The sequence below is a fragment of the Xiphias gladius genome, chromosome 16, assembly GCF_016859285.1.
Source record: "Xiphias gladius isolate SHS-SW01 ecotype Sanya breed wild chromosome 16, ASM1685928v1, whole genome shotgun sequence".
In the NCBI taxonomy this organism is placed as follows: Eukaryota; Metazoa; Chordata; class Actinopteri; order Istiophoriformes; family Xiphiidae; genus Xiphias; species Xiphias gladius.
In genome coordinates, this window is record NC_053415.1 from 25,026,660 (window position 1) to 25,054,642 (window position 27,983).

Genomic DNA, 27,983 nt, shown 5'->3' on the forward strand with positions numbered 1-27,983 from the left:
AAAAATCAGCTATGCCTTTTATTCGAGCATTTAAAACCACAAAAATGAAGACCGAAGTGCAGACCGTCTACCACCATCTACAAAAAGGTTCATAAACTAAGAAAACGTCAAAAAAGTACAAGAGCACTGATGAGTTGAATTGTAAACAGTCTAAAAACAGGGCACATGGGGGGGGGGGCCGATGTTACACGAGAGAAAAAGTATATGTGCAAAACTGGAAGGGTCAACAGCATGTGGAGTCATTTTTCTTCACATACATTCGTAGCCTTACATCAGTCCCTTATTACAAAGTCTACGGAGGACAGTAGGAAAATACTTGTCCCTGTCAAGACTACAATTAATAAAGATCATCATCTTCTCTTGACACAGCTTGAAAAGTGTGACTGTGCTTCCCTTTGAGTGCTTCTTAAAAATCATATAAACTACTCAAAAGATCAAGCTAGAGAGGTTCAAAAAAAAAAAAAAAAAAAAAATGCGCTGCTAGCATTTATTAAAAAAACATCTTTAGCAAAGAAAGATGAAATGTGAGAAAAGGCCAATGTATACTGAGAGTTAAAACCATAAAATCCTCTGTAAAATCCGCCGATTTAACACGTCCATTTGCCCAAAGCCTGGCCGGATATTTGATATTTTATCCTTAGTCACGGAGTCTCCTCGAACAGATCCATCTTTTTATGTGCCTCTCAACGCCTGTACAGCTGTCTGATCCAGCAGAAGCAGAAGTCTCTTCAGGGTTTGCCGTCCGTCTGGCAGAGGCGCGTCTGCAGCTCGACCACCACGCGCCTCATCATGCCCCCCAGCCGGTCGTGCATCTGAACGAGCTGCCGTGGCGAGCAGCCGCCGAGTTCTAGCGGCGTCATCCGGCAGGTCAGAGCCTCCACCTCTGACAGCAGCCCGTCAGGGTGCGGCCGTCCCTCGGGTGGTTGCTGGTAGTGTTCTCCCGCCGGCGCGTCAAGCGTCCGATTCCCGGAGCCGTCCTGCTGCGGCCGCCCATCTGCAGGAACAGGCTCGTCCAGCAGCTCTGTTGCTGCAAACAGAAAGATTCTGTTGTTAACGTACTTCAAGTTCGACATTTTGCGAAATACACTTAATATTTAACGCCTACAAAAACTAGACTAGTAGTGTAACATGAAATAGTTTGGCGCATAATCGCCCGTAAAACCAAAACGCATTTTTATTCATAAATTTTTGTACTGCTTAACAAGATATTACGTGTTAGTTAGTGAGCTTCAGTGTTAGTAGGCAGTTTTTAAAAACCTTTTCCCAGAGCAAGGCTAACCGTTTCCCCGTTAGCTTACTGGCATCTGGCTGTAGCTTCTTCACAACAACAACAACAACAACAACAACAACAACAACAACAAACAACATCATAGTGAGTGATACCAATCTTCTTATTTAGCTCTCTGCAAGAAAGCAGATAAACTTGTTTCCTAAAATGTCAGCCTGTTCCTTAAATCTTAAATTCACAGGTGAGATTTACACATCAAGTCTGTGATAAATGTATTTCAAGATCGATTTCCGATTTGGAGTCACAGAAAATCAGCGCAGTGACAAGACTCTGGCGGAATTTTTGTCACCTCACCGAAAAGCTAAAAGTTAAACAACTGAGGAAGCAGAGTTTTTACTCACCTAGCGTTTCGCCTGAGGTCTTATCCTCATCATCCTGGTTTTGAGGAGCACTGGTCTCCTCCAGTTCAGAGGTCATCATCTCCATTTCATCAAAACTCTTCAACTCATCACCACCTCGATCTTTACGCTAGAAGATAACGGCTCAGATGTCAAATACAAGAACTTCACCTTCATGTATTTCGTAGCAGTTTGTTATTGTCCTGTCAGATCAGTCCCGCTGCAGCCCTCTGTGCCCTGGCATTACCTGTTGCTCATAAATTTTAAGTGCCTTCTTGACATTGGAGATCTTTGGGGAGCGAATTGGCAGAGTCTTGATTTCACTGGGAGTTAGAGCACTGAGGTCGCCGACCGTTTTGATGTTTCTGGCTCGAACAAGCTGCCCAAAGCCACGAGACCTGATAAGACAATTGAAAAAAACCCAAAAACTTGTTTTATATTTAGGCTTATTTAGGTAGATACGTCAGAATAAACAAAACTTTTTTATTTCACCAACCTTGTGCTTTACTCACCACATGTTGGAGGATATCTGAGGCAGAACGGCTTCTACGGGTGCAGAGCAGCCGACCAGGGCAGGATAGATACAGTCTTTGGAGACAGGTCGAGGCTCTTGGCTCATTTCGGAAATCTAGAAGAAAGAAAGAAAAGGATGCATCTACCATGAGGACTAACAGCCTCTAAACCATTTAAAGCTGCATGAATCATACATGTATGGTGAAGGGTGTTGTTGACAATGGTGCAACCACACAGAATTAGCATCCAACTCTCCAGATCTATGGAGCTTCTTAAGTCTACTGACTTAAAAAGGTAATGTAGGTAACCAGGTTTTCACATGAAAGAACAGTTTGTGCGATAAAGACGCTGATATCTCTGGTTCTGTTCCATCAAGTCTGTTTCCAGCAAGCAAGCTCCGGAAAACCTTCTGTACGCTCCCCTTTACACAGCACATCCGTGATTAGCTGCCGAAGAAAGTAAAACATCCGGCAGCTAAAGAGACAGATTTTCTCTCAGAGGTTGGTGGAAGCCGACCCAGAGCCAGTGACAATAACAGATGTTGACTGGTCACTTGTGTGCATACCAGGCATTTCTTGGAGCTCTTGTAACCCGGACTGCGCAGATTTCTGGGGCTCAGGATCAGCAAGCCCTTTGTTGGAGTACTGACATACTAGAATAAAAAGCAGACAATAGCCATGTTCAAATCAAAGCAGATAATTTGAAGGAGAAAATGTTTGGCTCAAGTGGATCTCAAATATTAATAATCAACTAACTACAATGCTAGCCTGCTTCATACCTTGGGGTGCGGGATACTGCTAATTTTGGATCTTCTGGGGGAACTGGTTCTGATTGCAGGGCTGCGACGATCAATGTCGTCTGCCGTTTCCTGCTGTTGGATTGGATCAGCAAAAGACACACGTCTGGACTGTAAAGTTAAGAGGAAAACAATGTTACTTTCATCCACATTACAAAACAGAGAAAAGCTCAGATTTTAACTGTTTAACTAACGTATTTTAACAAGTTCAAGGGCCGTCTCTTACTTTGACAAGAGGTGAGGGAGTCTCCTCCTCTAGTGGTCTCTTCTGGCCCTTCTTAAGAATACTGGTGGAGGGGGAGGCTGAAGGAGACCAGGTTCCTTTGGTCCTGCCACTGCTGGGGCTTTGGCCAACATCTGACCCCATGACAGCCTCCAGGTCCTGCTGCTTCACCGGAGAATCCTGAAAAACACCTTTGCTAGCAGAGTCCGCAGGCACTGAAGCGTCACAAAGATCAGTCAGAGCAGCATCCAAATTTACAACTACATCATTCTCAGTGTTGGCGGTCTGAGTTTTCTCTTCATCCTGACGCTCCATAACCTGGGTTTCGCTTTCTTTATCATTCTCCTGTAGAGGTGTGATCTCTTCCTCAGTCCTGGTCTCTGTATGCTGGTTTGAGGCAGACTGTTCATCCTCCTTTGAAAGCTCCTCTATGACATTTGGACAGTCTACCTGCTTTTGTGAAAAGGAGTCACTACGACCAACTTGAGCTGTGTCTTCCACTGAAACTGGAAGTTCTTGGCGGTCTAAGTCATCTTTTTGATTTTCTTTAACACTGTCTCCAGTTTCAGGAACTACTTCAGCCTTGTCCTCCGAAGACTCTGAGAGCTGAGGTTTCTCTGTTGTCTCATCAGGGGGCGCCACTGTGTCCACAGCAGAGGGGTCACTGGGCAACTTTTCCTGAATCTGTTCATTAGTGATCCCAACTGATTCAAGCATTTCCAAGTCCCCAATGTCACTTTCTTGCAAAGAAGTATTATCAGTGTTTCTTTCAGAGTCTCTTTGCTCCTCCTTGCGAGGTGACACACTGTTCTCATTTGTGTCTTCAATCTCAGTTTTCTCTGGAGCAACATGCTCCAAGGCTACAGCAGCATCAACATCTGCCTCCATTGGTGATTCTCTGTTACTTTGTTCCTCACTATCACCAGTAACATGGAGTGATTCAGAACCCCGCAAATCTTGGCTTTTCGGCGATTCCTCTGAATCTGATACATTTTTAGCTTCTATGCTTGGTGTATCTGCTTTTTGAGAAGTATCAGCAACGCCCTTTGCCATATCATTATTAAGTCTGTCTTCTTTAGATTCAAGGGTGAGAGGGCTTGGAAGAGAAGCTCGAGGTTTCCTCCCCCTCTTTTTGGGCATATGGGAATTTTCTCTGGCCACTGAGGATTCAGACTCTGAGGACTCCGTACTGGCTAACGCTTGAGAAGACCTTCGTCTTGAGTATCTGCCCCTGCCTTGGGAGGACTCTGTTGATTGAGCAAGATCTAATGACTGAGAGCTCTCTGGGGTTGAGCTAGGACTTGATTTTGACCGCTCTTCGTGTACTTTGCTCCTTCTGGTCCTACCTGCCATTCTGGCCTCTGCCTGACCAACAGCTGATACATTTGTCTGAGAATTAGACCGACTCTTCCTTCCTAATGAGTCCTTACTGTCACTTTTGTCTTCAGACTCTGCCGCCTCAGATGAGGCCTTGCTTCTTCTGGATCTACGCAGAGACTGGCTATCAGAAGATGGTGTGATCTCTTCCTCAGTCCTGGTCTCTGTATGCTGGTTTGAGGCAGACTGTTCATCCTCCTTTGAAAGCTCCTCTATGACATTTGGACAGTCTACCTGCTTTTGTGAAAAGGAGTCACTACGACCAACTTGAGCTGTGTCTTCCACTGAAACTGGAAGTTCTTGGCGGTCTAAGTCATCTTTTTGATTTTCTTTAACACTGTCTCCAGTTTCAGGAACTACTTCAGCCTTGTCCTCCGAAGACTCTGAGAGCTGAGGTTTCTCTGTTGTCTCATCAGGGGGCGCCACTGTGTCCACAGCAGAGGGGTCACTGGGCAACTTTTCCTGAATCTGTTCATTAGTGATCCCAACTGATTCAAGCATTTCCAAGTCCCCAATGTCACTTTCTTGCAAAGAAGTATTATCAGTGTTTCTTTCAGAGTCTCTTTGCTCCTCCTTGCGAGGTGACACACTGTTCTCATTTGTGTCTTCAATCTCAGTTTTCTCTGGAGCAACATGCTCCAAGGCTACAGCAGCATCAACATCTGCCTCCATTGGTGATTCTCTGTTACTTTGTTCCTCACTATCACCAGTAACATGGAGTGATTCAGAACCCCGCAAATCTTGGCTTTTCGGCGATTCCTCTGAATCTGATACATTTTTAGCTTCTATGCTTGGTGTATCTGCTTTTTGAGAAGTATCAGCAACGTCCTTTGCCATATCATTATTAAGTCTGTCTTCTTTAGATTCAAGGGTGAGAGGGCTTGGAAGAGAAGCTCGAGGTTTCCTCCCCCTCTTTTTGGGCATATGGGAATTTTCTCTGGCCACTGAGGATTCAGACTCTGAGGACTCCGTACTGGCTAACGCTTGAGAAGACCTTCGTCTTGAGTATCTGCCCCTGCCTTGGGAGGACTCTGTTGATTGAGCAAGATCTAATGACTGAGAGCTCTCTGGGGTTGAGCTAGGACTTGATTTTGACCGCTCTTCGTGTACTTTGCTCCTTCTGGTCCTACCTGCCATTCTGGCCTCTGCCTGACCAACAGCTGATACATTTGTCTGAGAATTAGACCGACTCTTCCTTCCTAATGAGTCCTTACTGTCACTTTTTTCTTCAGACTCTGCCGCCTCAGATGAGGCCTTGCTTCTTCTGGATCTACGCAGAGACTGGCTATCAGAGGATGGTGTGATCTCTTGGGAGTTCTCTTGACTAAGGTTTTCATCAGTACCTTCTGGTGTCTTGTGTTCGTCTTTGACCTGTGATTTATTCACCAACTTGTTTGTCCTGTTTGTTCCGTCTTGAGACTCGTTAGTTGGAGTAGAAATGACTATCGAATCTCTCTCTCTGTTTTCAGTCTGTTTTACAAGCTCAAACTCTTGGGATCTACCATCAGCAGTTTGAAGGGAAGGAGTGATCATCTGAGAGTTTCTCTTTAACTCATTATCATCCTTTTCAGTCTGCTCTACAAGCTCATGTGTGGTGATCAACTGAGAGTCTCTCTTTAGCTCATAATCATCCTTTTTGGTCTGTTCTACAAGCTCAGATTCTTGGGAGCTGCTACCAGTTTGAGGGGAAGGAGTGATCATCTGAGAGTCTCTCTCTAACTCATTATCATCCTTTTTGGTCTGTTCTACAAGCTCAGATTCTTGGGAGCTGTTACCAGTTTGAAGAGAAGGACTGATCATCTGAGAGTCTCTCTTTAACTCATTATCATCCTTTTCCGTCTGTTCTACAACCTCAAGCTCATGTGTGGCAGTTTGGCTAGACTGTTCTTTCTCGGGCACAACCTTTTTCTTCAGTCCCCGCTCCTCATCAGTTTCTGATGATGCTTTGCTCCGCCGTCTGCGCCTACCCTGTGACTGGCTTTCATAGTCAGACTGTGTGTCTGACTGTAGGTCAGTCTGGCTAGACTCTTGTTCTCTGGTGCTTCTCCTTCTGGGTTCAGGTTTATTACGGACCTCCTCTGAACTGCTATAGAGTTTGATCTTCTTGTGTGCTCTGCCCTGAGAATTGGTTTGGCTTGTCTCATTCTTGTCCCTCTGGGCCCTTGTTCGTAATCTCTCTCTGCAACTGTCCTCCTCAGCAGCCTGCTTACTTCTTGTGTTTGGTCTGCTTTGTATTGAGCTTGACTTTGGAGAATCACTGTTCAGCACCTCTCCAGAGCGTCTCTTTTTTAACTGGATGTTCTTCTCTTCCCGTTCCTCAGGGTCCTCTCCAGGCAGGAGAGGTCTGACTCTGTAGCGTCCAGACCGTCTTCGTTCACCTGGAGAAGTCTGGGTCACAGAGGATTGAGAATCATCCAAGTCCTCTTCCTGACTTGATGGTTTAATTTCCTCTGATGTGTAAGTCATTTTTGTACTCTCTTTGCCCTCCACTTCAGTCTGGGTGTCTGCGATAACATCTTCTTCCTCTGTTGTGTCACTGGGCATTCTTTCAGTGAGCCTTACAGGCTCACTTTTCATCCAAGAGTCTTTTGGTCTTCGAGGGGACTCCGTGGCATTGTTCAAAGGATGCTGAGGGTTTATTTTCCCTGTCTGAGTGGATTGGGAATCCTTAGAGTTTGAGCTAGCGGGTATCTGGGAAGCCTGAGAAGAGGATGTCTTGTTGGTATTAGAGTGTTCGTGCCTATTCGAGGTCTTCATCAGGGGACCTGTGAACTTGGATGCACTGCTGGGACTGGCAGACTTTCCCTCAGCATACTTCTCAAGAGTAATAAAGGACTGACGCCGACTGTTGGGTTTCTGAGGAGTCCCTGTTACCAAATCTGAAGAGCCCGAGATGTTAGGACTTGAACCTTCTTTAGACTGCATGTCCATGTCTTCTGCTCTATCCTCAGTCTTGGTATCGTCCTCCATGGAAACATCTGCTGACTCTGGGATCAGCTCTGCCTGCAGGTGGTTTTCTACTTCTTTCGGGCTGGCATAGTCTTGAGTCTCTTTTGTTAGAATTTCAGTGTCTTCCTCATTTTCAACATCTTCCTGAGGAACCTGGAAGAAATCAAATTCAAGTAACTAAATCTGTCAACAAATATGTATAATAAAAAGATGTTAGATCGAGGCAAACACAGATGCTTTCCAGGTGTGAATATGTACAAAATGTAAATTTAGTGACGTGTCAAATTACACCATTCAAGTCAGAGAAATCTGACTTGAAATCGTTACTTGATGCTTCTTAATATACTCAGTTATAATTATGAAGGAGAGAAGATTTTCTTTGAACCAGGGACTAGTCTCAAATGCCACCCTAGTCCTCACAGGTGTGTACTGATGTAAAGGTGTCAGTGCTCCAAAAACTGACTGATTAAATTGATCGTTTAAAAACGACAAAGAATATTCTGGGTCTCTCTTAACTGTGGGGTTACTTACCTCATCAATGGTGACTGGTCCAAAAGAGTAAAACATTTCAGGATTAGTCAAATAATAGTGTGATATACCCTGATATGGTCTCGAGTTATCAGTACACAAGTACCACTATCAAAGCCTATTATCTTGTAATAATCTTTTTTTTCCCTTATACTGTGGCTATTTGTATTTGCTTTCACTTTCTGAAGGTTTTGAATTGCCATAGTAACTACCATTTAAGTCTAAAAAAGGTCCAGACCACTTGAACCTCGTAAGGCGCCCATAGCCTGTGCAAGTTTATTGCACATCACACTGGACGAGATGGGTTTCATAAAAATCGTGGTCTCAATCTGTGTCAAACTGTACAATATCAGATTGTGCCACGAATGCGTGGTGAATTGCAGTGCTGTGACGTAAACAGAAAAAAGTATATGAGAGCAGTGCCACGTCATCAGCTCGAGTCATCCAACTGCGCCGCTCTTACGTTTTAAAATGCAGCTCCACAAACCTTTTTCCCCTCCACCTCCATCGTTTTCATTTGTGTAAGTGCATGTACAAACTTCTACTGCCAGCCAGTGTACTCGGCGTCATTTCAGAACATATTCTGATTGGTTGATGTGTAGACGTAGGTCACAGCAGCAGTCCACGCTGAGAGAAATTGGTCCTAAATTTCTGACAGTGTCTGAATTTTGCCACATGCTTTGGTCTTTGGTCAGGAAAAAAAAACCAACCCCCCCCCCCCCAAAAAACAACAAACCCCTCCAAAAATCGGCCGTCGGCGGATGTCACTCACAGTGCGATCTAGCACCACCCTTTTGGATCAACAACCATAGATTTTAATCCTGTTTTTAGCATGACTGTGAAATAACATCTCAGACGGCCCATAATACATATGGGTTTTTTTCCAATGTACTGTAAGAATAAAATGGAGCTGCTGTAACTGTTTGCAAAATTGTGCACCATAAGCAGTAGGTAGTGTGGCCATGTCCAACTCCGAGGAGAGGACCGGAGCAGACCCAGAACATACTGGAAAGATTAGACATCTGGCCTGAAAGCAGCCCAGGATCCCCAAGGAAGACTTGGAGTTTATGGTTTGGTTAGAAAAGACATCTGAGCTATCATGCTTTGCCTGCTGTCACCCCAACCCGGACCCAAACTGTTATGGATGATCCGATTCCTGGTTCTGATGAAGTATTTGAGTCAGAGAAAAGTTATGGGTAACCTTTCTGGATGTTTTGAAATGTCATATTGTGAGTTATGTGTTTGACGTTGGGATAAAGCAAGTCTAAAATGATTTTTTTTTTTTTTTTGGGCAAAAATCAGTGAAGGTTCAACTTCAACTAAAAACATCTTTTTGAGTGAACAGACTGGTATTAAAAACAAAAAACAATGCTGTTTTTGTTACGCTGACAAATGCCCAGTTCTGAAGAAACGGCATAATCCTGCCACTGCCTCAATTAATGCTGCAAATGATATCTGTAATAACAGTTTTTAAACTGGAGATGTTACCAATGCCCTAAAGCCCTAAATACATGTGGGCTGTGCTGGCTATTAAGTGCTGAAAGTAATAATGTACAAGGAGTTTTTGTTTTATTCATACATCGCTTTGGCAGAATGAAAAACAGGACAAAAACAAGCCCCCAGTGGAGTCTTTCCCCCCTTTTTTGGCCAGTGATTAGAGTGTGTGTTTCATTACCTTGCCAGGAGCCTCTTTGGTAACCTTGTCAGCCTGTTCTGTTGGCAGTTTGTCCCTGTGGGGAAAAACAGTTCATTATGTGAATGCTGCTTTTTTTTTTTTTTTATGAGAGAGCAGGGATTTGTCTTGATTCTAGAAGCAGATGCTCAGAACTTACAAAGAGTCCTCTTGACTCTGAGTGTACTGAGTGAAAACCGTGGTATCCAGGGAGGCATCAAGGTTGTTGTACATGGTCGGGATGTCAACCCTGTGCCGAGGAAAACATTAGCTTCACACAACTGACTACATGGGTACTTCAAATGTATTTTATTATGATGGACAAGGAGACAAAAGGACAAATCTGACCTTTTGGTCCTTTTAACTTCCTTCTGGTGCTCCGTCAAAACTCTCTCCTTCGTCTCAGGGGGAATGAAGACAAAGTCGACGGAGGCCTCTTCCTCCAAAACCTCTCTGCGGGGAGGCTTGGGAGAGCCAAAGTCCAGCTTTGTCTGCGGAGGGAAACAAGTTGTGCAACGGTCGGATGATAAGGAATTTTTAAAAAAAAATCACCGTCTCTCAGGCTGACAAATGTTCCAACAAAGAAAAAGGTGACTCTGCAGATACAAGTAGTTTACATTACCATTTCCCCATTATTAAATCTTTTACATTTGGCTTTCTTATGTGCATGACCAATGAATTCCTCATCACTTTGTCACTTTGACAAACTCCTCAGTGGTGGTGCAGAGTGGTGCACATCCAGAGCGTAGACTTACAGAAACTGGCTTGGAAGTCTTCATGGCGCTCCTGTCCTTCGGCTCAGCAGCCTTTCCCAGCAGTGACTCCCTCTTCCCCACAGATGAAACGGCCATCCCGCTGAGCTTGGTGTCCAACTGGGAACTCTCACTCTGAAGACAAAACACAGTCACCCAAAAAATAAGAACAAGAACAGAGAGAGTGGAAATTTGTAATTTGGGAAATGGTGGCAACTCACCGAATACTGTCCACTGAGCTCGTCAGAAACGGTGACCAGCTCAAAGCCGGGAAGAATGATCGGGATCTTCTGCTTCGCTTGGCTCAGTACTGGCCTGCGTGAAGAAAATGGCAACATTGGTAAACTCGTCTAAATGGATCTAATATATTCTATTGTCGCCAAAAAATCCTGCAGTTATCATTTTAACAGTATGCTACATGCAAACCAGATCCTTTTTTACTCATTTACCACTGTGGTCAGATGTACCAGCAGATGCGCACACACACACTCTGCCTTTTCCTCTGGGGAAAAAAACAAAAAAAAACACGGAAGGCAACATTACAAATAGCTCAAAAAATGTCACCTGATCTCATCGGGGTAAGTGAGGCTGACTGAGTTGGCAAAGGTGGCGTTCCAGAACTGGGTCACCGAGGTGCGGAGCTGCTTGTTCTTGTGTGGAAACAGCGCACACAGCAGAGGAGAAAGCAGAGCCAGGAGCTCATCATTGTAGGCCAAAGCAGAGCGGCTCTGCAGGCAGCCGAGAACCTCTCCGAGAAGCTTCTCCAGCTGCAAGAGGCAGATGGGGGGGGGGAAGAAAACATACGCTGCTTGTAAACGGGACTCAACGTGATTATTAAACGTGTTTATTCCTTCAAACGTCATTAAACCACTGAGCTACCTCAAATCATACCTAAGTGAATTTAAATGAGCAGAGAGTTATTGCGTGCCAAAATGAAAAAATACGACTTATAAGAACAGGTTACTCATTTGTAGAAATATGAATCTAAAACAGCTTGTTTCAATTCTTTTAAACATGCTCTTCCACTTTACAGTTGTTTATTTTAACCACGTGTCTTCATTTGCAATACTGACTCAATGCAATACTATTTAACTTGTTTTATTTGCTTTGGTTATCTAATTTAATTTATTGACATTGCCTCGTTTGCTTTGCATCTCTTTGATGCTCTGCCACTTTACTGTCTGCAGGTCAAAGCGTTTTATCACTTAGAAGTAGTGTGCAAAAGTAAAAGTGCACGTTCTCTTAACAAGTAGGGCTGCAACTAACCATTATGCTAAGTATCCTTACTCTATTAAATATCAGAATAGTAAAAATCGTCCAAACAACAGTCCAGATCCAAAAATATTCAATTTCCTTTCACATAAGAAAAAGATAAGCAGGAAAAAAGAGGGTGAAACCAGAGAATGTTGGGTAATTTTTGGTGAAAAATGACTTCAACAATTAATTATCAAAATAGTTGCCTATTAATTTTCTGTCGGCGACTAATCAATTAACTAAACAGACTTGTGTCTGTGAAGTCAAACGCTTTGTACTATTGTGTATTTCATGACCGGTTAAGAGTGTTTTTCCCAAATTTCTAGACTGTAGCTCTGTGCGAATGGACACAGGAGGTGCTTTGACGAATTCCAGCCTCTGTCAAATTCTCAGTTGCCTGGTTCAAAGACACACGGGAGGTTTGCGTCGACGTGTAGCCTAAGCTCCATCTCGCCTCATTAAGGCCTAATGTCAGAACAGAGATAAAGTGATATACGTGGGGTGAGCAAGTGGAGAGTGAGAACACTGCATCTGACCATAATTGGTAACGAACCAAAGTTGGGAGTGGGATACCCTGAATATTAAAGGGTTAATTTGCATAAGCCTATATATTTGGGACAGCACCCTGATATTGTTGGAGAATCCGACTCGACTGGACCCTCGCAGGCTTATAAATAAAGGAAACTCAGAAGGAGCATCGACATGCCGCGAATCATTCTTCTCCACTCAGGAGGTTCAGGGTCGTGATATACGACAGTACCCATTTGATAAAAGAACCCACCTTTCCCAGAAGCTGCGGTGTGAATTTGGGCGGCTCGCCGGCGGCTCGTTTGTAGAAGAGGGCGAGAGGTTGAATCAGAGAAGCGAGCGCCTCCTGGACAGCGTTGGCGAGGGCGAGGTTGGTGAAGAGCACAGACAGGATGGAGACCAGGGCGCCTCCCGTGGCCTCAGACGAAGCCTCAGCGCCCTCCAGATAAACCTCTAGACATTGTACCAGCAGGGACTGGAACGTGGACAGGTTCCCCAGGGCCTTATTCCTCTTTCTCATCCAGTTTACAGGAGTGTGAGGAGCTGGAAGAGACAACAGTTAAAATTGTGAATTCTCCATTTAATTTAAGACAACTTCGAAGAGTTGAATAAGATCAGCTTAACTTCTTACACTTCAGCTTTTGCTGAAACTGAGGAGTGTAGGGCGAGAAGTCCACGCACTCGACCATGACTTGGAGGATACTGGCAACAGCATTTAATGTTGAAGGAACCTGGAGGGTCATACGGCATCATTATGGTGAACCAGGGTCGTTTTCAAGAAACAAAACAAAAAAATACACATAAAAGTGATGAAAATATTTAATATTCATCTCTCCAGTCATGATGTTTTGATAAATTACAAAGGAATTGTGGAAACAATTTTCCAGATGGTGACATAATTTTCAGTTTTCATTACATTAAAAACCAATTAAAGTGAGAATGCATCAAATTTAAAAGCAATTTTGAGGAAAAAACTACTAAAATTTACAAATCCCGTGATATAAAACATGAATCCAATCTGCTCATTTCTCCTCACAGCTATAATTTTAGTTTCTTTCACATCTTTATCATAATTTTTTTTCAGGTTGGCAGAGTACTTTGTATTTTGAGGGACAAACAACTCTGGAAGATAAATCTTCATTCGTTTGGATGTTTACATATCACGGTGCTTTAACACGATGGCGGTTCCCTCTCCTCTACTCACCGCTAAGGCGTCTTTGTCTATGGAGGCCGTCATCTTTGCGCAGAGCTCCTCGCAGCAGATGTTCTCCTCAGCTGTGACCACCAGTGCCGAGCAGCGGGCGAACACCTTGTAAAGCTTCGACCACGTCGACAGCATCGACTTCTGGGCCGCCTGCACGGAGTAAATACAGGGGGGGTCAGAATCAGGCTGTGCCCCTTCGGTCAAAGTGAAAGCAGGATTATGGACTCGTGGCCTTTAAGGGCAAAACAGGGGGTGAAAAGTATGACGGGGCATGCGGGTTAAACCAAATCTTAGGGGTTAACAGACCTGCTGTAGTGGTGTGCCGCGCAGTAGGTGTGTAATGGGGAACAGCAGGGCAGAGTGCATGGCACTGAAGTTGTGCTCCAAAGCGTCGCCTTGGTTGACTTCATTAGACTGTTTGTCAAAAAAAAAAAAAAAAAGTGATTGAAAATGTTATCCTGTGAGATTAAACTCATTTAGTGCTCTGCTGGTGTCAGGTTCGCTCAACAGGACGTCAGAAGGTAAACATCACTTCTCAGATCGCAATTCATTCTCCCCAGAAAATGACTACTGTAATGTTACTTCTACCTTAATTCAGGTTTATTTGGTTTTTGTCGTGTTTCTCCTCCATTTCGCTCATGGGACGTGTATCGGTTAGTTGCAGGTCACATGTTATAAATTTGTGTACATGTTTGTGCTGGAAGAGTAGAGCAGACTGGAGTGATAAACACAAATGTAAAAATAAAACGATGATGAAAATCTCAGTTACAAGAAATCGGCAAAAACTGTGAGATTTTGTTAAACGGATTCAAAGACTTATTCAACTGACAGTGTCTCCACTTTCAGTGCTTAGTGTCAGCGTTTATACCATTACTTTAACAAGTGGTTGCTATTAGAATTTGTGCTGCTCTGTGGCTCATTCCTCAATATGCTACACATCTGGAGTGGGATCAAGTGTTGAAGTAATTTTTTAAAAACTGTAATGATCGATTCCCTGTGAAATGCAGTTCTCGGCATCACCGAGACCCCTTTACAGATCTAAAGGGGTTCTCTGCCCACCTGTGTGATGGTGTCGGTGAGCGGGCTGACCATCGCGCTCCACATCCTCCACAGCTGCTCCTTGTTCTGCAGGGACCCGGCGCTGCCTCTGAGGGCAGCCAGCACCGCCTCCCCGAACGCCAGAGGGGAGGTGGGGCCCGACAGGCCGCAGCCCACCAGCGTTTGAAGGCACTGAAAAAACCTGTAGGAGGAAAGACATCAAGGAAAAAGAAATCAATGGTTGTACCACATTCATAAAGCCACATTGCTCCAAAGCACAGAAACTATGAAATACTGTATATAGTTTGTTTTGTTAGGGCTGGGACAATGTCATTTTAATTTGTTTTTTTTCCCTTTTTTAATTAAATTAAATTATTGGTCAATTAATTCAAACTCATCCATTAATAAAGTGTCCAAGTTAAATCAAGTGCTGATCAGAGCTTCGACTCTCTACTCATTTTCATCCAGAGTTAACAAAAATCAATCCTCAAAATGCTTTCCAGGCACTAAAGCAGCTGGATGATCATTATTTTAGCCTGATAACAGAATCTTAGCCGGAGTTAGTTACGCCACGTATGAATAAACAGGCCCCCCCGTATATTAAGTGGCGTGTTAAACATAACTCCATCATCACCAGAAACAGTAGTCATGACATGCACAAGTGCTTTCTCACTTAGCTCTGGGACTTATCACAGCTACACTAAATTATAAGGACAACCAGGCTCCAGTGTTTCAAGTCAGTCATGAAGTGAAAAACAAATTAAATACTTGGGAAGGTGGGAAAGAGGAAAAAAAAAAACCAACACAACGTTCAAACAATCAGTGGTAAACCTGGCTCCACTTGAAGGCACCACGTAACTGCCAGTAACTGTAGCAACCAGTGGTGGAATGTAACTGACTACATTTACTCAAGTACAAATATAAAAAAGGTACCTGTGCTTTACTTGAGCCTTTTATACTTCCACTCCCCTTCGATTAAGAGGGAAATTTACTTTCAGTTACCAGTTACTTTAGTCGCTGGACTAAAGTTCACGTTTTTCTCCCGCAGGTCGGCAGCGGCGACGATGCGGGATGGACAGGGTCTAACGGGACTGTTCGATGAATGCGTTACCCGTCGGCCCATGAGCCTTCATGTTTACATGTCAGTGTGCAGCCTTTAAAAGACCAAAACTAAAAAAAGGCAACAACTGATGTATTTTTTTTTGACCGAAAGAACCAAACTAAAAAAGACACGAAGCTCAGATTAAACTGACGCAGTTTTTGTTCGAGAGCGAACACAAACACAATAAATGAAGACCTACCTCTCGTCCTCTATGTAGGCTGAGAGCATGCTGCTGTTGTAGAGGAGAAGGATGAGAAAGAGAGCCGGTGTTCCCTGGGTAAAGGAAAACAAAAGTTTAGTAATCATCTGTGAGAAGATTTCCATGAATGCTGTGCGCGAGCGCGGCACGAGAGGCACTCACATTTAGCACATCCATTTTGCCGACTTGGTAGGAGGCAGAGCCGAGAACTCTCTGGGGAATACCTTTCGCTGTGGCCTCGAACAGAACCTGAGGGGGAAAAAAGATCACACGGTCCGGCCGTGCACAGACATCCAGACTTGAGCCCCTTTAAATCAACGGAACTTTGAAAAAGTGCAACAGAACAATAAAATTCAGACGTATTCAAATCACAGTCAGCTTAAAGACGTCAGTCAAGAATGAAGGGGAAAAAAAAAAAAAAAACTGTCCAAAACAGGTGATGTGAATAAATCAGTTGAGTTGTGGGTGTGGTTACAGTAAGACCGCATGAAAAGATGAGGCAGAGCTCATCAGGTCTTGGGGGATTTTGATCTCCGACTTACCAGGACTCTGTCTGCGGGCAGAGCTTCAGAGGTGACGATGCTCTGCAGAGCCTGAAGCGTCAGTGTGAGGACTTCACAGCCCTGACGGTCCTTCTTACTTCCTACTGACAACCAGAGACGAGATTCATTTAAAAAAAAAAAAAAAAAAACAACAGCAGCAAGACACCAAATGCAAACGGGTTCTTTAAAAGAGGCTGACACTAAAAAAAAAAAGAAAATAGCAGTTTTTCCTTTTCCTTTTTTAAGAGAAAAGAGTCATCATTGGGGAAAGACCCCTCAGTGTTTTTTTTTCTCTCTTCACAGCAGCCCAGGGCACGAGGCCATGAACTCTCCGACTTAAACTGATGATGGTGAGAGTGGGTCAGGCAGGAGAACAGGACGAGGCCTCGCTGGTCCTGCTCCCACAACGACAGAGCCCAGACCCAATCAGAGTGCTCTATGTGGCGCTGCGAAGGTGGGACCCACAGCTTTAAGAGCCCACCGTGCTGAGCAGCAGCCACAGCAGAGGCGCTAGTAGTTTTAACACCAACGTTGACAAAGGACAGTGGGAATATCCGACATGTCCTGTAAGGCCACTTCTTATTTCGTCCCTTCATTTCATAGCTGGAATTTGCAACTAGTCATGGTTCATTATATAGTTGTGCAACTAAACTTGTGTTATGGTGGTTATACAAGCCACAAGGCATGCCAGCAAATAAATGAATGAATGAATGAATGAATACCCTGCAAATGCCTCTGGCATCTGATCAATATAAAAAAAAAAAAAAAAAAAGTAAACAGGGAGATAATTTAAAATTTAAGCACAGAAAGTGTTTTTCTAATTGCAAATATGAGGAGTCTGATTCTGAACTACCTTTGGAGATCTGTTTGGCTGCTAATAAGAACCCTAACCATTAAAAAAAAAAAAACCCATTATACTATAACTTTGTTTAGCTGCTGGACTGGAGAGCAGAATAGATTCGATTGTTTGCTTTTGATGGAAAAAAAAAAAAAAAAAAAAAAAAAAATGAGCGCAGCGTTAATTTTGCATTTCTTTGATTGTGCTAGCCATAAATCACACGTAAACCATTCAGCCTTATTGCCAGTCAAGTGGACATAACGCCGAAGTACTTACCAGACTCTATAGTTAAGCTGACGAAACGGACAAGGCTCGTCCATATGACAGCCAAAAGGGAATCTGTAGCAGGGCAGAAAGAAACGAGGGAAATTTAACCACGTCTGCATGCGTCAGGACAGCAGGTTTTAGGTTAGAGCTGGTTAAGGCGGGAGATCTGAGAAGTCGCACTGCAATCAATGTTTTACATGCAGCTGACCAGAAATCAATAACCTCCTTTTTGCACCAAGGCTCCCATAGTTTCAGGGATACGAAGAGGTCCCGAGAACAAATGGCTCTGAGCGTGAATCTTTCCTCTCACCGCTATGTTGCGCTGTGTTCTGGGATACGACAAGCCTTTAAAAGCGTTAATCTGTTACTCCAACTAGACTTCCCTGGATGTGTTTCAGATGTCCCAAAGGTACCTTGAACACGACGCCTGCGCCGTTTTAACGCAGGGCCAATTTTGTTCTGACTCACTTAAAAATCACCCCACTTTCTAAAAATCATCGTTCCTCTAAACGATAATATTTTTTCCAGGATTTCTTTAGTCTTCCAGTCAGGACAGGTGTTTCCGTATTTGTGAACCCTGAAAATTTTTATGCAAGCACGTCATAGATAACCTGAAGCTCTGGACAATGAAACAGGCTGAACCTGACAGGAGGAGATGGCGGGGAGGGCGTTCTGTTTAATTGTTTAGAAAACTACACAACCTAGAGCCCCTGAGAGAAAGCAAATCTCATTGACACAACCGGAAAGAGAGTCAGTGGTGAATGTCAATCCATTCAAGTCAAGTGCAGCTGTGACGTTTACCCGGAGCGTCCTTGCCGATGTTGGTGAATCCGTCTCTGATGTTCGAGATGAGCACAGCGGCGTGTTTGGCGAAAGAGGAGGCACCAGAGAGGAGCGGGTGGTTCAAGGGCTCTGGAAAGAGAAGACAAAGTTGCTCATATAGGAAACGTGATGATAAACAGTAGAGCTTATTCATCTACCCAACACACACGCTATGCGCAGGTCGAACGGCTGAACAATCAGAACCTATCCTAGCCTAATAACGAGGCTGAACTGCCGCCCTAACTGTCCATTTCTTTGGCTGCACCTACAATACACCTGCCCTGCATTTATAGCCTGTCGCGTGTCGAGACTGTCACGCTGAGATAAGTGCAGTCCGTTAAAAAAGGTGCCCTGTGGAGTTCTCTTGTATATAAAGTTCAGTTTATATTTAACGTTTCTCACCAAAAAGCATTTTGTGATGTCTAACAAACATGTTGACGCGATTTCCTTCTTCATGAAACACTGTTGAAATGCAACAATAAGTCGATCCAAAGAAAATTAACGGGAAATTATTTTGATAAATGAATTAATCGTCTTTTTTTTTTCAAGCAAAAATGCCAAAACTTTGATGCCTCTACCTTCTGAAATGTGAGGATTTCGCTGATTTTTCTGATCTTAAACTGCTCTTACATTAGAGTGAATTAAATAATTTGGGGTTTTGGTCCATGGATCGAACAAAACATTTAACAGATGTGACTTTGTACCTTAGGAGACTAAATTGGTATTTAAGTAATTAATCGATTAATTGAGAAAATTAGTAACGTTAGTTTCAGCCCTAAAACACGGGCAAAATTTGTTTTTTTTCCCCCATCAATAAATAATGCAATTGCTTACATCAATGTTTGCTACGTAGCAGTCTTCATTGCTTCTTTGCTCCACTAACTGTCGATAAGCAGAATAGCGTGAAACCAACAGCAGGATGTGGACTGCGCCACCCGCATAATCCTGATCAAACACTGCTTCATAACGTCACGAGTGGTCAAAAACTCCACGTGTGGCTCTGACTCTCACCAAGGCTCAGGATGAGTTTCGTCTTTGCCGCCGTGGCAACAGCCTCCGGCCCCAGGAAATAGTGCAGCAACATCTCCAGGCCCAGCAGCTGGATGGAGGGGAAGGCGGAGGGGCCCTGGACACTGGAGTTCAGGCTCATCCGAGACGTGTTGGCTTGGCTGCTGAAGCCCGGGGCGCCTGCAATCGGAGTAAAAGCATTACAAATCACAGTCTCAGCCAAATGAATGTCACCGCTCACTCCGATGCAACTTCTGTCCTTATGCAGTGCATCATATAGGGGTCCGACAGGCCTGGGCGGAGGGAGTCGGATGTGTAAAAACGTACCACTTTTGGGTGTGCCAGGTGTAGCGGCACCGTTTTGAGCGACCGCTCTCGAGGGAGTGCCTGAGACTGTAGGGCCGTCGGATCCGATGGTGCACTGGAGCAGAGGCACGGATACCTGGAAAGAGAGGAATACTGTTCACTCAGGCCGCAACACACCGCTCTTCAGTGCATCACATCTGTTCCGACAGCTGAACAGCAGAACGTTGCAGAATTCCCTTAACGACAAACAACTTTCCTTCTCTCTGAACATTCATCCGCACGCCTGCCAACAAGCGGGCGACACGTGGTCAGCCGGAGGTAACCCAGTGTGCATAGAAAACATTAGCATGTCAGGGAGATTTAAATGTTTGTGCTTCGGCCTGATTTTGCGTCGCCCATGGGACTGTGTGCAGAGCAACATCTTGACATCTGCATTAAAATGGAACTTAATTTAACCTTTTATAAACACACATGTCGACCAGCGGGATGCTTTGGCCTCAATCAGACTCAATCTTCAACGCAACCTTGACAAAACTACACACTGTTTAAAAGCTGTAAGTCTGCGCAAAGCATTTTAGGAACCGTCTACCATCCCATAACACTGCAACAACTTGGGTACGCCACTTCCGGGCTTGTGCACAAATGATTTCTGGTAACAGGTTAACAAGAAATTGTTGTAAGACGTGACAAGGTGAAAAAAAACAAACATTTAAGTAGCCTGGTATACAATAATGCAAAGCTGAGAGACAGCAAGAGAGGAGGGAAGTCTAACCTGATCAAAGTTGGACGACAGGTTGGGTCCCAGCTGGACCACCAGGTACCACCAGACCTCCACCTTGGTGAGCAGCAGGGCTTCTGTCCTGACGTGGATGGATGCGAGCGGCTGCATCAAGAGCTTCATACGTTTGGCACTGCACAGGATGTCTTGGGGAGTAACAGGAGTACGAAATTAAAAACTTCAGTCTCGATGACCGTGAGCAACTGTATCTAAGAGTTATAGGCTGTATTGGTCTGAGGACAGGGACCACCGGGTCAGCCGCTCACCTGGATTGAGGGAAAAGTTATCTATGAGGCTCTTCCAGGCAATGAAGGCAATCTTCTTGACGGTGGGAGAGGAGCTGCGGAAACCGAGCTCCTCCAGATGCAGCAGAGAGTTGATGAAGGGACCTCCTCTGTGCAGCAGCTGTGTAGGAAAAACACTTTAATCCGTCTGACGTGACCAACTGGAAATTATGTCTTTTGCAAATGCAGACATCTGAGAACTTTCAGAATTTTAGTCCAATAGTCTAAAATACAGGTCTTGGTTGTCCTTTAAGTAAACTGCTCTCAACTACGGCTTTAAGAATGAGTGGATCAATCTATTAATGGACTGACAATATTAATCGGCAACCATTTTGCTAACTGAGAATTTTTTTTAAAAGCAAAAATATAGAGAAGTCACAGCGTCCAGCCACTAAACTGTGAATATCTGCCGGTTCTCGTAGTCGATTAATGAGAAAATAATTGTCAAATTGATCAACTAGAAGGCCAAGGCAAATGTCAAACAACATACGCCAGACTTCAGAGGAAAAAAATTCAAGTTCATGGTAGATGATCCAGATCTGCCCCAGAGTTTAATGGGCTCCTCCCTGGCCTGTGCCCTACCCCGCCACCAAGTTAAGTGCAAATCAGTTCAGTAGTTTTTGCGTAATCCTGCTGCCACACCGACAGATACGGGTGAACACGCGACCTCCTCGGCTGGCAGAGGTAGCATTAAAAACAGTCAGTCAGCTTTACTCTCAACCAGGTACAGGAAAAGTTCTCAAACGCGCAATGACGGATGGATGTTGGCATCTAGCAGCCAGATGTTCTTCCCCGTGCTTGGGAGACCTCGCAGAGAGCACACCACAGTCTGGACTAAAAGCTCACCTTCGGTCGTTTCAAAATGGGCGCAGTTGTGTTTTCCCACCGATTTAAACCTTTTGATAATGAATCCGAGTCCAACCGCATGTAATGTTTCCAAAACATAGCAGCTTATTTCATCTAAAGTAGGCCTGCATTAAAATTAGTAGCAGTTTATATATGTTTGAGTCTTAAAAGCTCAATCTGTGGTCCAAATATAGACTACTACAGACCACTACATCTAAATTAGGAAAGGTTCTGATGGTCTTGAAGTCTTTAGTGAGTCTAATGTGCATTACTACGTGGACGTTGTTATATGATTTGTGGAGAAAAGGCCCGTTCCTCTACGTGGGACACGCTCGGTCATACATTTATCTGTAAATATTTCAGAGGCAGGACGTGCAGACACTCAGTATATGCACTTTACCTTCCCGAGCAGTTTCACAAATAAGGGCCAGAGCTTCAGGACGTTGGTTTCATTCTTTGTCATGAAAAGCTTCTGCAGCTCTGGGATCAGCTTCTGTGAAGACAGGCGGGTGCGTCAGCAGAGTTTCTCACATTTCCCAATTCCTTCTCTTCCTCTCAGCCCTTTGGTGCAGCGCCCACTTTCAGTTTCTGGCACGCGGACACTCACCGAGGACATCATGGGTTCGATGATAGCAGCCACCTCCGTCTGCTTTTCCAGTAGCAGAGGCATGCCCATCTCCATGGCCGCTGCGGCCCGCAGACGCACCTTGGAGGCAGAGTGGACGACCAGGGGAATGATCAGCTTCGCCCAGCGTACTGCTCCATCACCCATCTGGGCTGGCACCTGCTCCAGCATCCTGTAAAGACCGGGAGGAATGAGAACCGACTCTGAGGCAGTATCAACGTACTAGATGATGCAACTACAAAACTAAATTATAAGCAGTTTCAGCATGGACATCACAATGTACACCTGTAGTCATAATGGAAATGATGCCATGTAATTCAATTGAAAATATGACACATGCTTGAATTAAAAATGTGAACTAACGAAAAGATAAAAATCGTGTCTAAAGATCCACGTGAGGGAAAATAAAACCAAACATGATGAAATTACATCTCAGTCACTGGTACAGTAAACGACCAATCAGAATCATTCTTGGGGTGCCCCAATTAGTTGCATTAGTTGAAAAAAAACTGCAACTGCTATGGATTTTTTTGCATTTAACTTAAAAATGAGAGACGGGACAAAAGTTCAGTAAAAAAAAGAAAAGAGAAAAAAAAAAAAAAAAATGCTGGAACTGCAATTCGATAATGTTTTAGTTTCAAAACAGATGGAAGAAAAATGCAACACAAGGCAACATGATGATTAATTCATCTGATAACAAATCCAACTGAGCAAACATCTGTTTTGGACCCTCTGGCTAGTGCTGCGGTTATAATGAAGAAAGAACTCTGAACTTTCCATCTTGTGAGAGACATTTTCCTGCTTCGGGCAAGTTACCAGCATCTTTTAACGAAAAGGATGACCACACCTCCAACGAGGAGGCGCACGGCATCGTGCCGTGGTGTGTACCTACTTTTCACCAGACTGCCATCATACGCTCACAGTAACTAAATCATATTGAATCCTGCCCTATAATATTAAAGGCTGACTATTGTATGAAAACTGCGTGAAAGACAGAAAACAGCAGCCTTCGTTTCTCTAAAACCAGGGACATGTTTACACCGGCAGTGCTTGTAAAACCGGGTAAAGTCGGCTATTTTCAAATGTGATTAACTGAAACGAGACGCTGACTTTTCATCTTGAAGGCAAACTCCTTAATGGTCATATGTCAACACCGCTGGGTCAGAAATTGCAGACCGAGCCTTTATTGTGCACATTTGTGTGTCATGACCCAACCACCTTCCCCGCCTTGTATCGACAGCCTGATCTACCGAACAACACACAACACATTTTCATCCCAGCTTTATCAAAACTGAGGAGGATTCACGATTCACGTCTTGTTTAGCATTATCAATATTGCTATCATCTGAAGAAGCATTAACATGACCGATTCTTTTTACCTGATGATGACATTCAGGGCTTCATGCTCCATTACTACAGACTGGATGTCCTCTCTGCACCACACACTCTCCAGAGTTCCCAGTATGGACGGCACCTGAGCGGAAGAGGCAACATGGATCAACACACCGGTGACACTCCTCGCCCACTAAAAGCCTCCACCGCTGCTCCGCTCGCAGCCATGTTCCCCTGGATTTAACCCCCCCGCTGATGCTCACTTTTTTGGCGACTACATCTGGAGGAAAGCTCTGTTTGGAGATGACCCACAACGCTCTGGTGCACGTGTTCTTGTCCGTCGACTTTACCACCAGGGAGCAAAGTGCCGAAAGTATTTCTGCTGCAAAGGCTTCTGGAAAACAAAGAGAAGAGCATCAGCAGCGATGTCATGCCCCACAAGTTAAATCCACCAGATACAAGTAATGAGGATGTATAAAATATGTAACTTAATGTACCAGGCACTCCGGAGACCACATGGGAATGGTACACACAAAACCCTAAAGCTTGCAGGGCAGCTTGGCTCAGATCCGCATTCGGACTGGTTATGTGAGCCTGGAAACAACGCGAGATGAAAAAAAATCATTATTAGGCATCATAGATATCAAAAGCTTTACTGTCTAAATGGGAGGTTTAGAGCTTCCTCTGGCTTTATGTGCGTCAGTGACGTGTCAAAGACTCACCAAGATGGCTTTACCCAAACGAGAAAAGTGCTTTTCAACTGCAGGCAGAAACTGGCGGCCTTCTTCGCCACTGAGCCGACTGCAAAGGAAAAAGAAAAAAAAAAAAAAAAAAAAAGTTATTTTCACACTCGCGCTGTAACTGAGTCCACATTCAGCTGACGCATCCACGGGACGGCGGCAGAACCGAGAACCAGCGACGTACTTGGCGATGGTGAGGTAGGCGTCCGTCTTCTCGGACTCTCCGGCAGCGCTGTCCTCCAGAGACTCTAGCAGAGGGAGGAAGCTGGAGCTGCTCGGAGGCTCCGCCGTCGCCATCATTATTACTCACCTCCTCAAGGCCTTTAAAAAAAAAAGACACAAAAGTCAGAGTGAGCAAGGTCGATGGTTTCCTCCCGAGCGGCTCCTGTCTACATGTTAAAAAGAACTGAATGTGTTTGTGATTTGGACAAAACCAAAAAATAAAATCTGAAGATGTCCCGCTGAGCTCTTGGAACTCTGGTCACCGTTTTATTTTTTAATAGTAACTAAATGGCAAATTGATAGATTAGTCGATAACGAGTAACCGTTGGTTGCAGTCCCAGCACAGACATTCTTGCAAAGTGCAGGTGATTGTGTCCGAAGACGCAGATCAGTTTCAGCGCATCACATCTGGAACGAAACCCCAGAAAACCCGAGGTCTAATCCGACTGTTTGTTTAAAAGCGAGGTTTTAAACCTTTTGTTTGCCCCTGCCCTTCATTAAATTAAGTTTCCCTTTATCGACGTTCCAGCGCAGAGAGCCTCTCTGCCTCGTTCCAGATGTTTTGGATGTGGATCTTCGTCGTCCAGGAGTCCCGGCCTCCTCCTCGTCTCCTTCTCCTCCTGCGGGTTTCCGTCTCCCAGACATGCGCGTGATGTGCTTGGTTTTGCTTCTTGTGCGTCCGTGCAGCCCGTCCTCTCTCTCTCCCCGGCCGTGCGCGGTGGCGAGGAGGTCGTGCGGCTCAGGTCTGACGGCGGCACCTGGAAGTTGCCCGACGTCCTCCAGGCATCATAACCAATCCCAAACTACAATGGTGTCCTACTGATTGTCCACCCTGTAAATCGCTATTCTCTACACACCACATCTACTACACGTCTGTCTGTCCTGGAGGAGGAATCCCTCCTCTGCTGCTCTTCCCGAGGTTTCTCCCATTTTTCCGCCGCTGCAGGTGTCGTATGCTGTACAGATTGTAAAATTATCATATATCTGATTTGCGATATTGGATTATACAAATAAATTCATATCCTGCACTTTACAGTAAATTTGTCTGTTTTTTCTCCTGTTTTAGATCCGGTATGGGCTTATTTGTAACTTTTAACTTATTATGTGTCTTTATGTCCTATTTATGCCTTTTGTTCCTAATGCCAGGTGTATCTTTTGGGTCTTGGCTCATTGGCTTTTGGGAGGGGGGGCCCTTATGTAAAGCTCTTGGCCTTGCACCCGGCATCGTTTTGTCCAACTGAACAAAATGAAGTCGGGGACGGTAAGAGAGACGCACGCTTTTACCTCAGCGAGATTCGCGTCGAGCTGCGTTCACCCTCCGCCGTATCCAGAGCTGTAAACGCGGGATGACGAGAACATTAACGGGCGGTGAGCGCACACGTGTGGATTAGAAATTGGCGAACAGTGTAAACACGGGGTCTCGGAGGGAAATGATCTGTTCGCAGTGTGTGTTGAACGGTACCGGAGGCCATCACCATCGGCCCCCAACACAGAGAGGAACCAAAACAAGTCAGTGCCCTGCTAAAATAGATTAAAAATAAATAAAAGACACCGGTGGATTTATTCAAGGCAGCCCACACGTCGCTGCACCGGGTCCAGGTCAGCGAACGCATCTCGTCGGGCTGGTCTGAACCATGCCGGGGGAACTGCAAGCAGCCTGCTAATGATAACTAGCTTCATCAAGTTAGCAGCGCTAGCGGGCAAAGTTTGGGGCAGGCACACACTTGGACACACACACACACACACGGACGTACGGACACGGACACACACATATAATCACACAAACACACACATACACATACTTACAAACACAGAGGTGGACAACACGGCGGCTGACACCGCCTCACCTGTCCGCGGCGAGGTGGTGTTGTTTTTAGACTCACCTACGAGCAAACGCTAAACGCTAACAGACAAATGTTTACACTAGCTTTCTTTTTTTTTCCCCCTTTGGGCGCAAAGCGCAGCGACGACTGCTCACCCGCGGAGTTCAGGAGGAAACGCAAGAAGCTGAAGTGACACAGCATCCAACCCGGGAATTCACACCGGCCGTCCGCGTCGCTTTTCCCGACGTCCGTGGCTCCGTAGTCCGGCGTTTTGTGCCTGGCGTTTCGGCTTCCTTCCTCCGCAGCGCTGCTCCTTGTGTCGTTACCCCGCGAAATCGCTGGCGCCAAACTACCACGCCGACGTACAAAGTCACCTTTGACCCTTCCGACGTCACACTCGGGACCGCCCCTTTTACCTTAAAAGGAAAGCAGCGCTAAAATCAGCGACACTATCAATAATCACTAAAACAATCTCTACACCGATTTCCTGTTTGTATTTAACACGCATGCGTGTCACCCTGTGCATGTGTCAGTGTAATATAAACACGATGTAGACACGGAAGTAATATCTCGTGAAGGCAAAATGTTGATCAAAATGATAAATAGAGGCAAACAACGGATTTATTTCTGTCTCTGAAAAAAAGCCCAGTTTAGATAAATAACTTACCCCATGAGCCGGATGGATCATGTGCGATACAAACAGAAAGTCGGTTATACAAATTGAAATGGATCATGTGTTTTTCTGCTTTTTAATTCTGTCAAAGGCTTCAATGGGCCAAAAAGCTCAAGTTAGAAAACAGATGAGTAGAGTTTTCAAATAATAATTTCATGTTAAAGATTTAAGTATTGTATGAAACAATTATAATAATAAATATAAGTCATTTTTTTTATTCTCGCCAAACACCACATCCATCACTGTAAATTCACAAAAACAAAACCTTTATTTAAAATATTTAAATATGAATCGATGACGCACTTCATAGGCTGTATTGGGACCTTTTCTCATTCAAAAGCAACTAAGGCTGTCTATGTCACTCTTTGAATAGTCCTTCACTCTTTTTCTTTTTTCCTCTTTCAGTGTTTCTATTTGATAGGTATGGCTTGTTTCTTATTTGTCTTCTTGTTAGCCCCTGGATCTAAATGTTGTCTGCATGTTGATAAAGCTGCTTAAGAAAAAATTGTAACAGTGATGATAATAATAATAAGGTAATTCGCAGTGCTTTGCATCAAACACAAGGAAATATTGTAATAAAAGATGAAAAATAGAATAAAAAATAAAAAAAATTACAGTAAAGTTACAGTAGAGCGACGAGATATGAATAAATAGCCCCAAATTTAATTAAAAAAAACAAAAAACGGCAGCGATTAGTCAGATTATTACTCTGGATCTTTTTTGGTGCTTGTATTTTTTAATTATCTAAAAGTCAAGATAATTTATCGTAATTGATTAAAGTTGTGATTATTGTTTTTTTGGGGGTTTTTTTTATTAATCAGATAATCGTTTGTTCTATAAAATGTCACCATCATAGTTTCCTAAAGCCCAAGGTGAGGTCCCTCAGATATCTCGTTTTGCCTGACCGTGAGTCCGAAACCCAAACATATTCACTTTGTATGCAATGATATAAAACAAAGTTAAAAACCACATCATCACAACCAGAGCGAGGGTTTTTGGAGTTTTCACTTGAAAAATGACTTGAATGATTAATCAATCAGCATTAATCATTTGCAGCTCTACTTGTAATCAAGAATTCAATCTCCCTCTGATGACTGAAGTGAAGAATTTCATTCT

General features: G+C 44.2%; 1 protein-coding gene across 3 annotated transcripts; it reads right to left on the reverse strand.

Moving 5' to 3' along the window:
* rif1 (replication timing regulatory factor 1) lies at window positions 1-26,554 on the reverse strand. 3 transcript variants are annotated; one of them, XM_040147907.1, is made up of 36 exons: window positions 26,350-26,554; window positions 24,334-24,470; window positions 24,132-24,210; window positions 23,907-24,003; window positions 23,673-23,800; window positions 23,457-23,551; window positions 22,060-22,249; window positions 21,853-21,945; window positions 20,589-20,727; window positions 20,317-20,468; window positions 19,566-19,680; window positions 19,242-19,418; window positions 18,210-18,320; window positions 17,418-17,480; window positions 16,304-16,407; window positions 15,924-16,010; window positions 15,762-15,835; window positions 14,482-14,662; window positions 13,729-13,836; window positions 13,423-13,572; window positions 12,850-12,949; window positions 12,472-12,761; window positions 11,001-11,203; window positions 10,658-10,751; window positions 10,440-10,571; window positions 10,033-10,175; window positions 9,845-9,934; window positions 9,688-9,742; window positions 4,680-7,637; window positions 3,162-3,518; window positions 2,918-3,046; window positions 2,705-2,791; window positions 2,139-2,254; window positions 1,874-2,024; window positions 1,630-1,756; window positions 1-1,027 (listed from the first exon to the last, which is right to left on the reverse strand). In XM_040147907.1, exons 2-36 carry the CDS (start codon window positions 24,447-24,449, stop codon window positions 729-731), a joined length of 7,590 nt encoding a protein of 2,529 aa, XP_040003841.1. In that variant the 5' UTR covers window positions 24,450-24,470; window positions 26,350-26,554; the 3' UTR covers window positions 1-728. The 3 variants fall into 3 exon arrangements, with proteins under 3 accessions (XP_040003841.1, XP_040003840.1, XP_040003839.1); XM_040147906.1 differs by having other exon boundaries at window positions 16,304-16,404; window positions 23,673-23,803; XM_040147905.1 differs by having other exon boundaries at window positions 23,673-23,803.
* Between the last annotated feature and the right edge of the window lie 1,429 nt (window positions 26,555-27,983).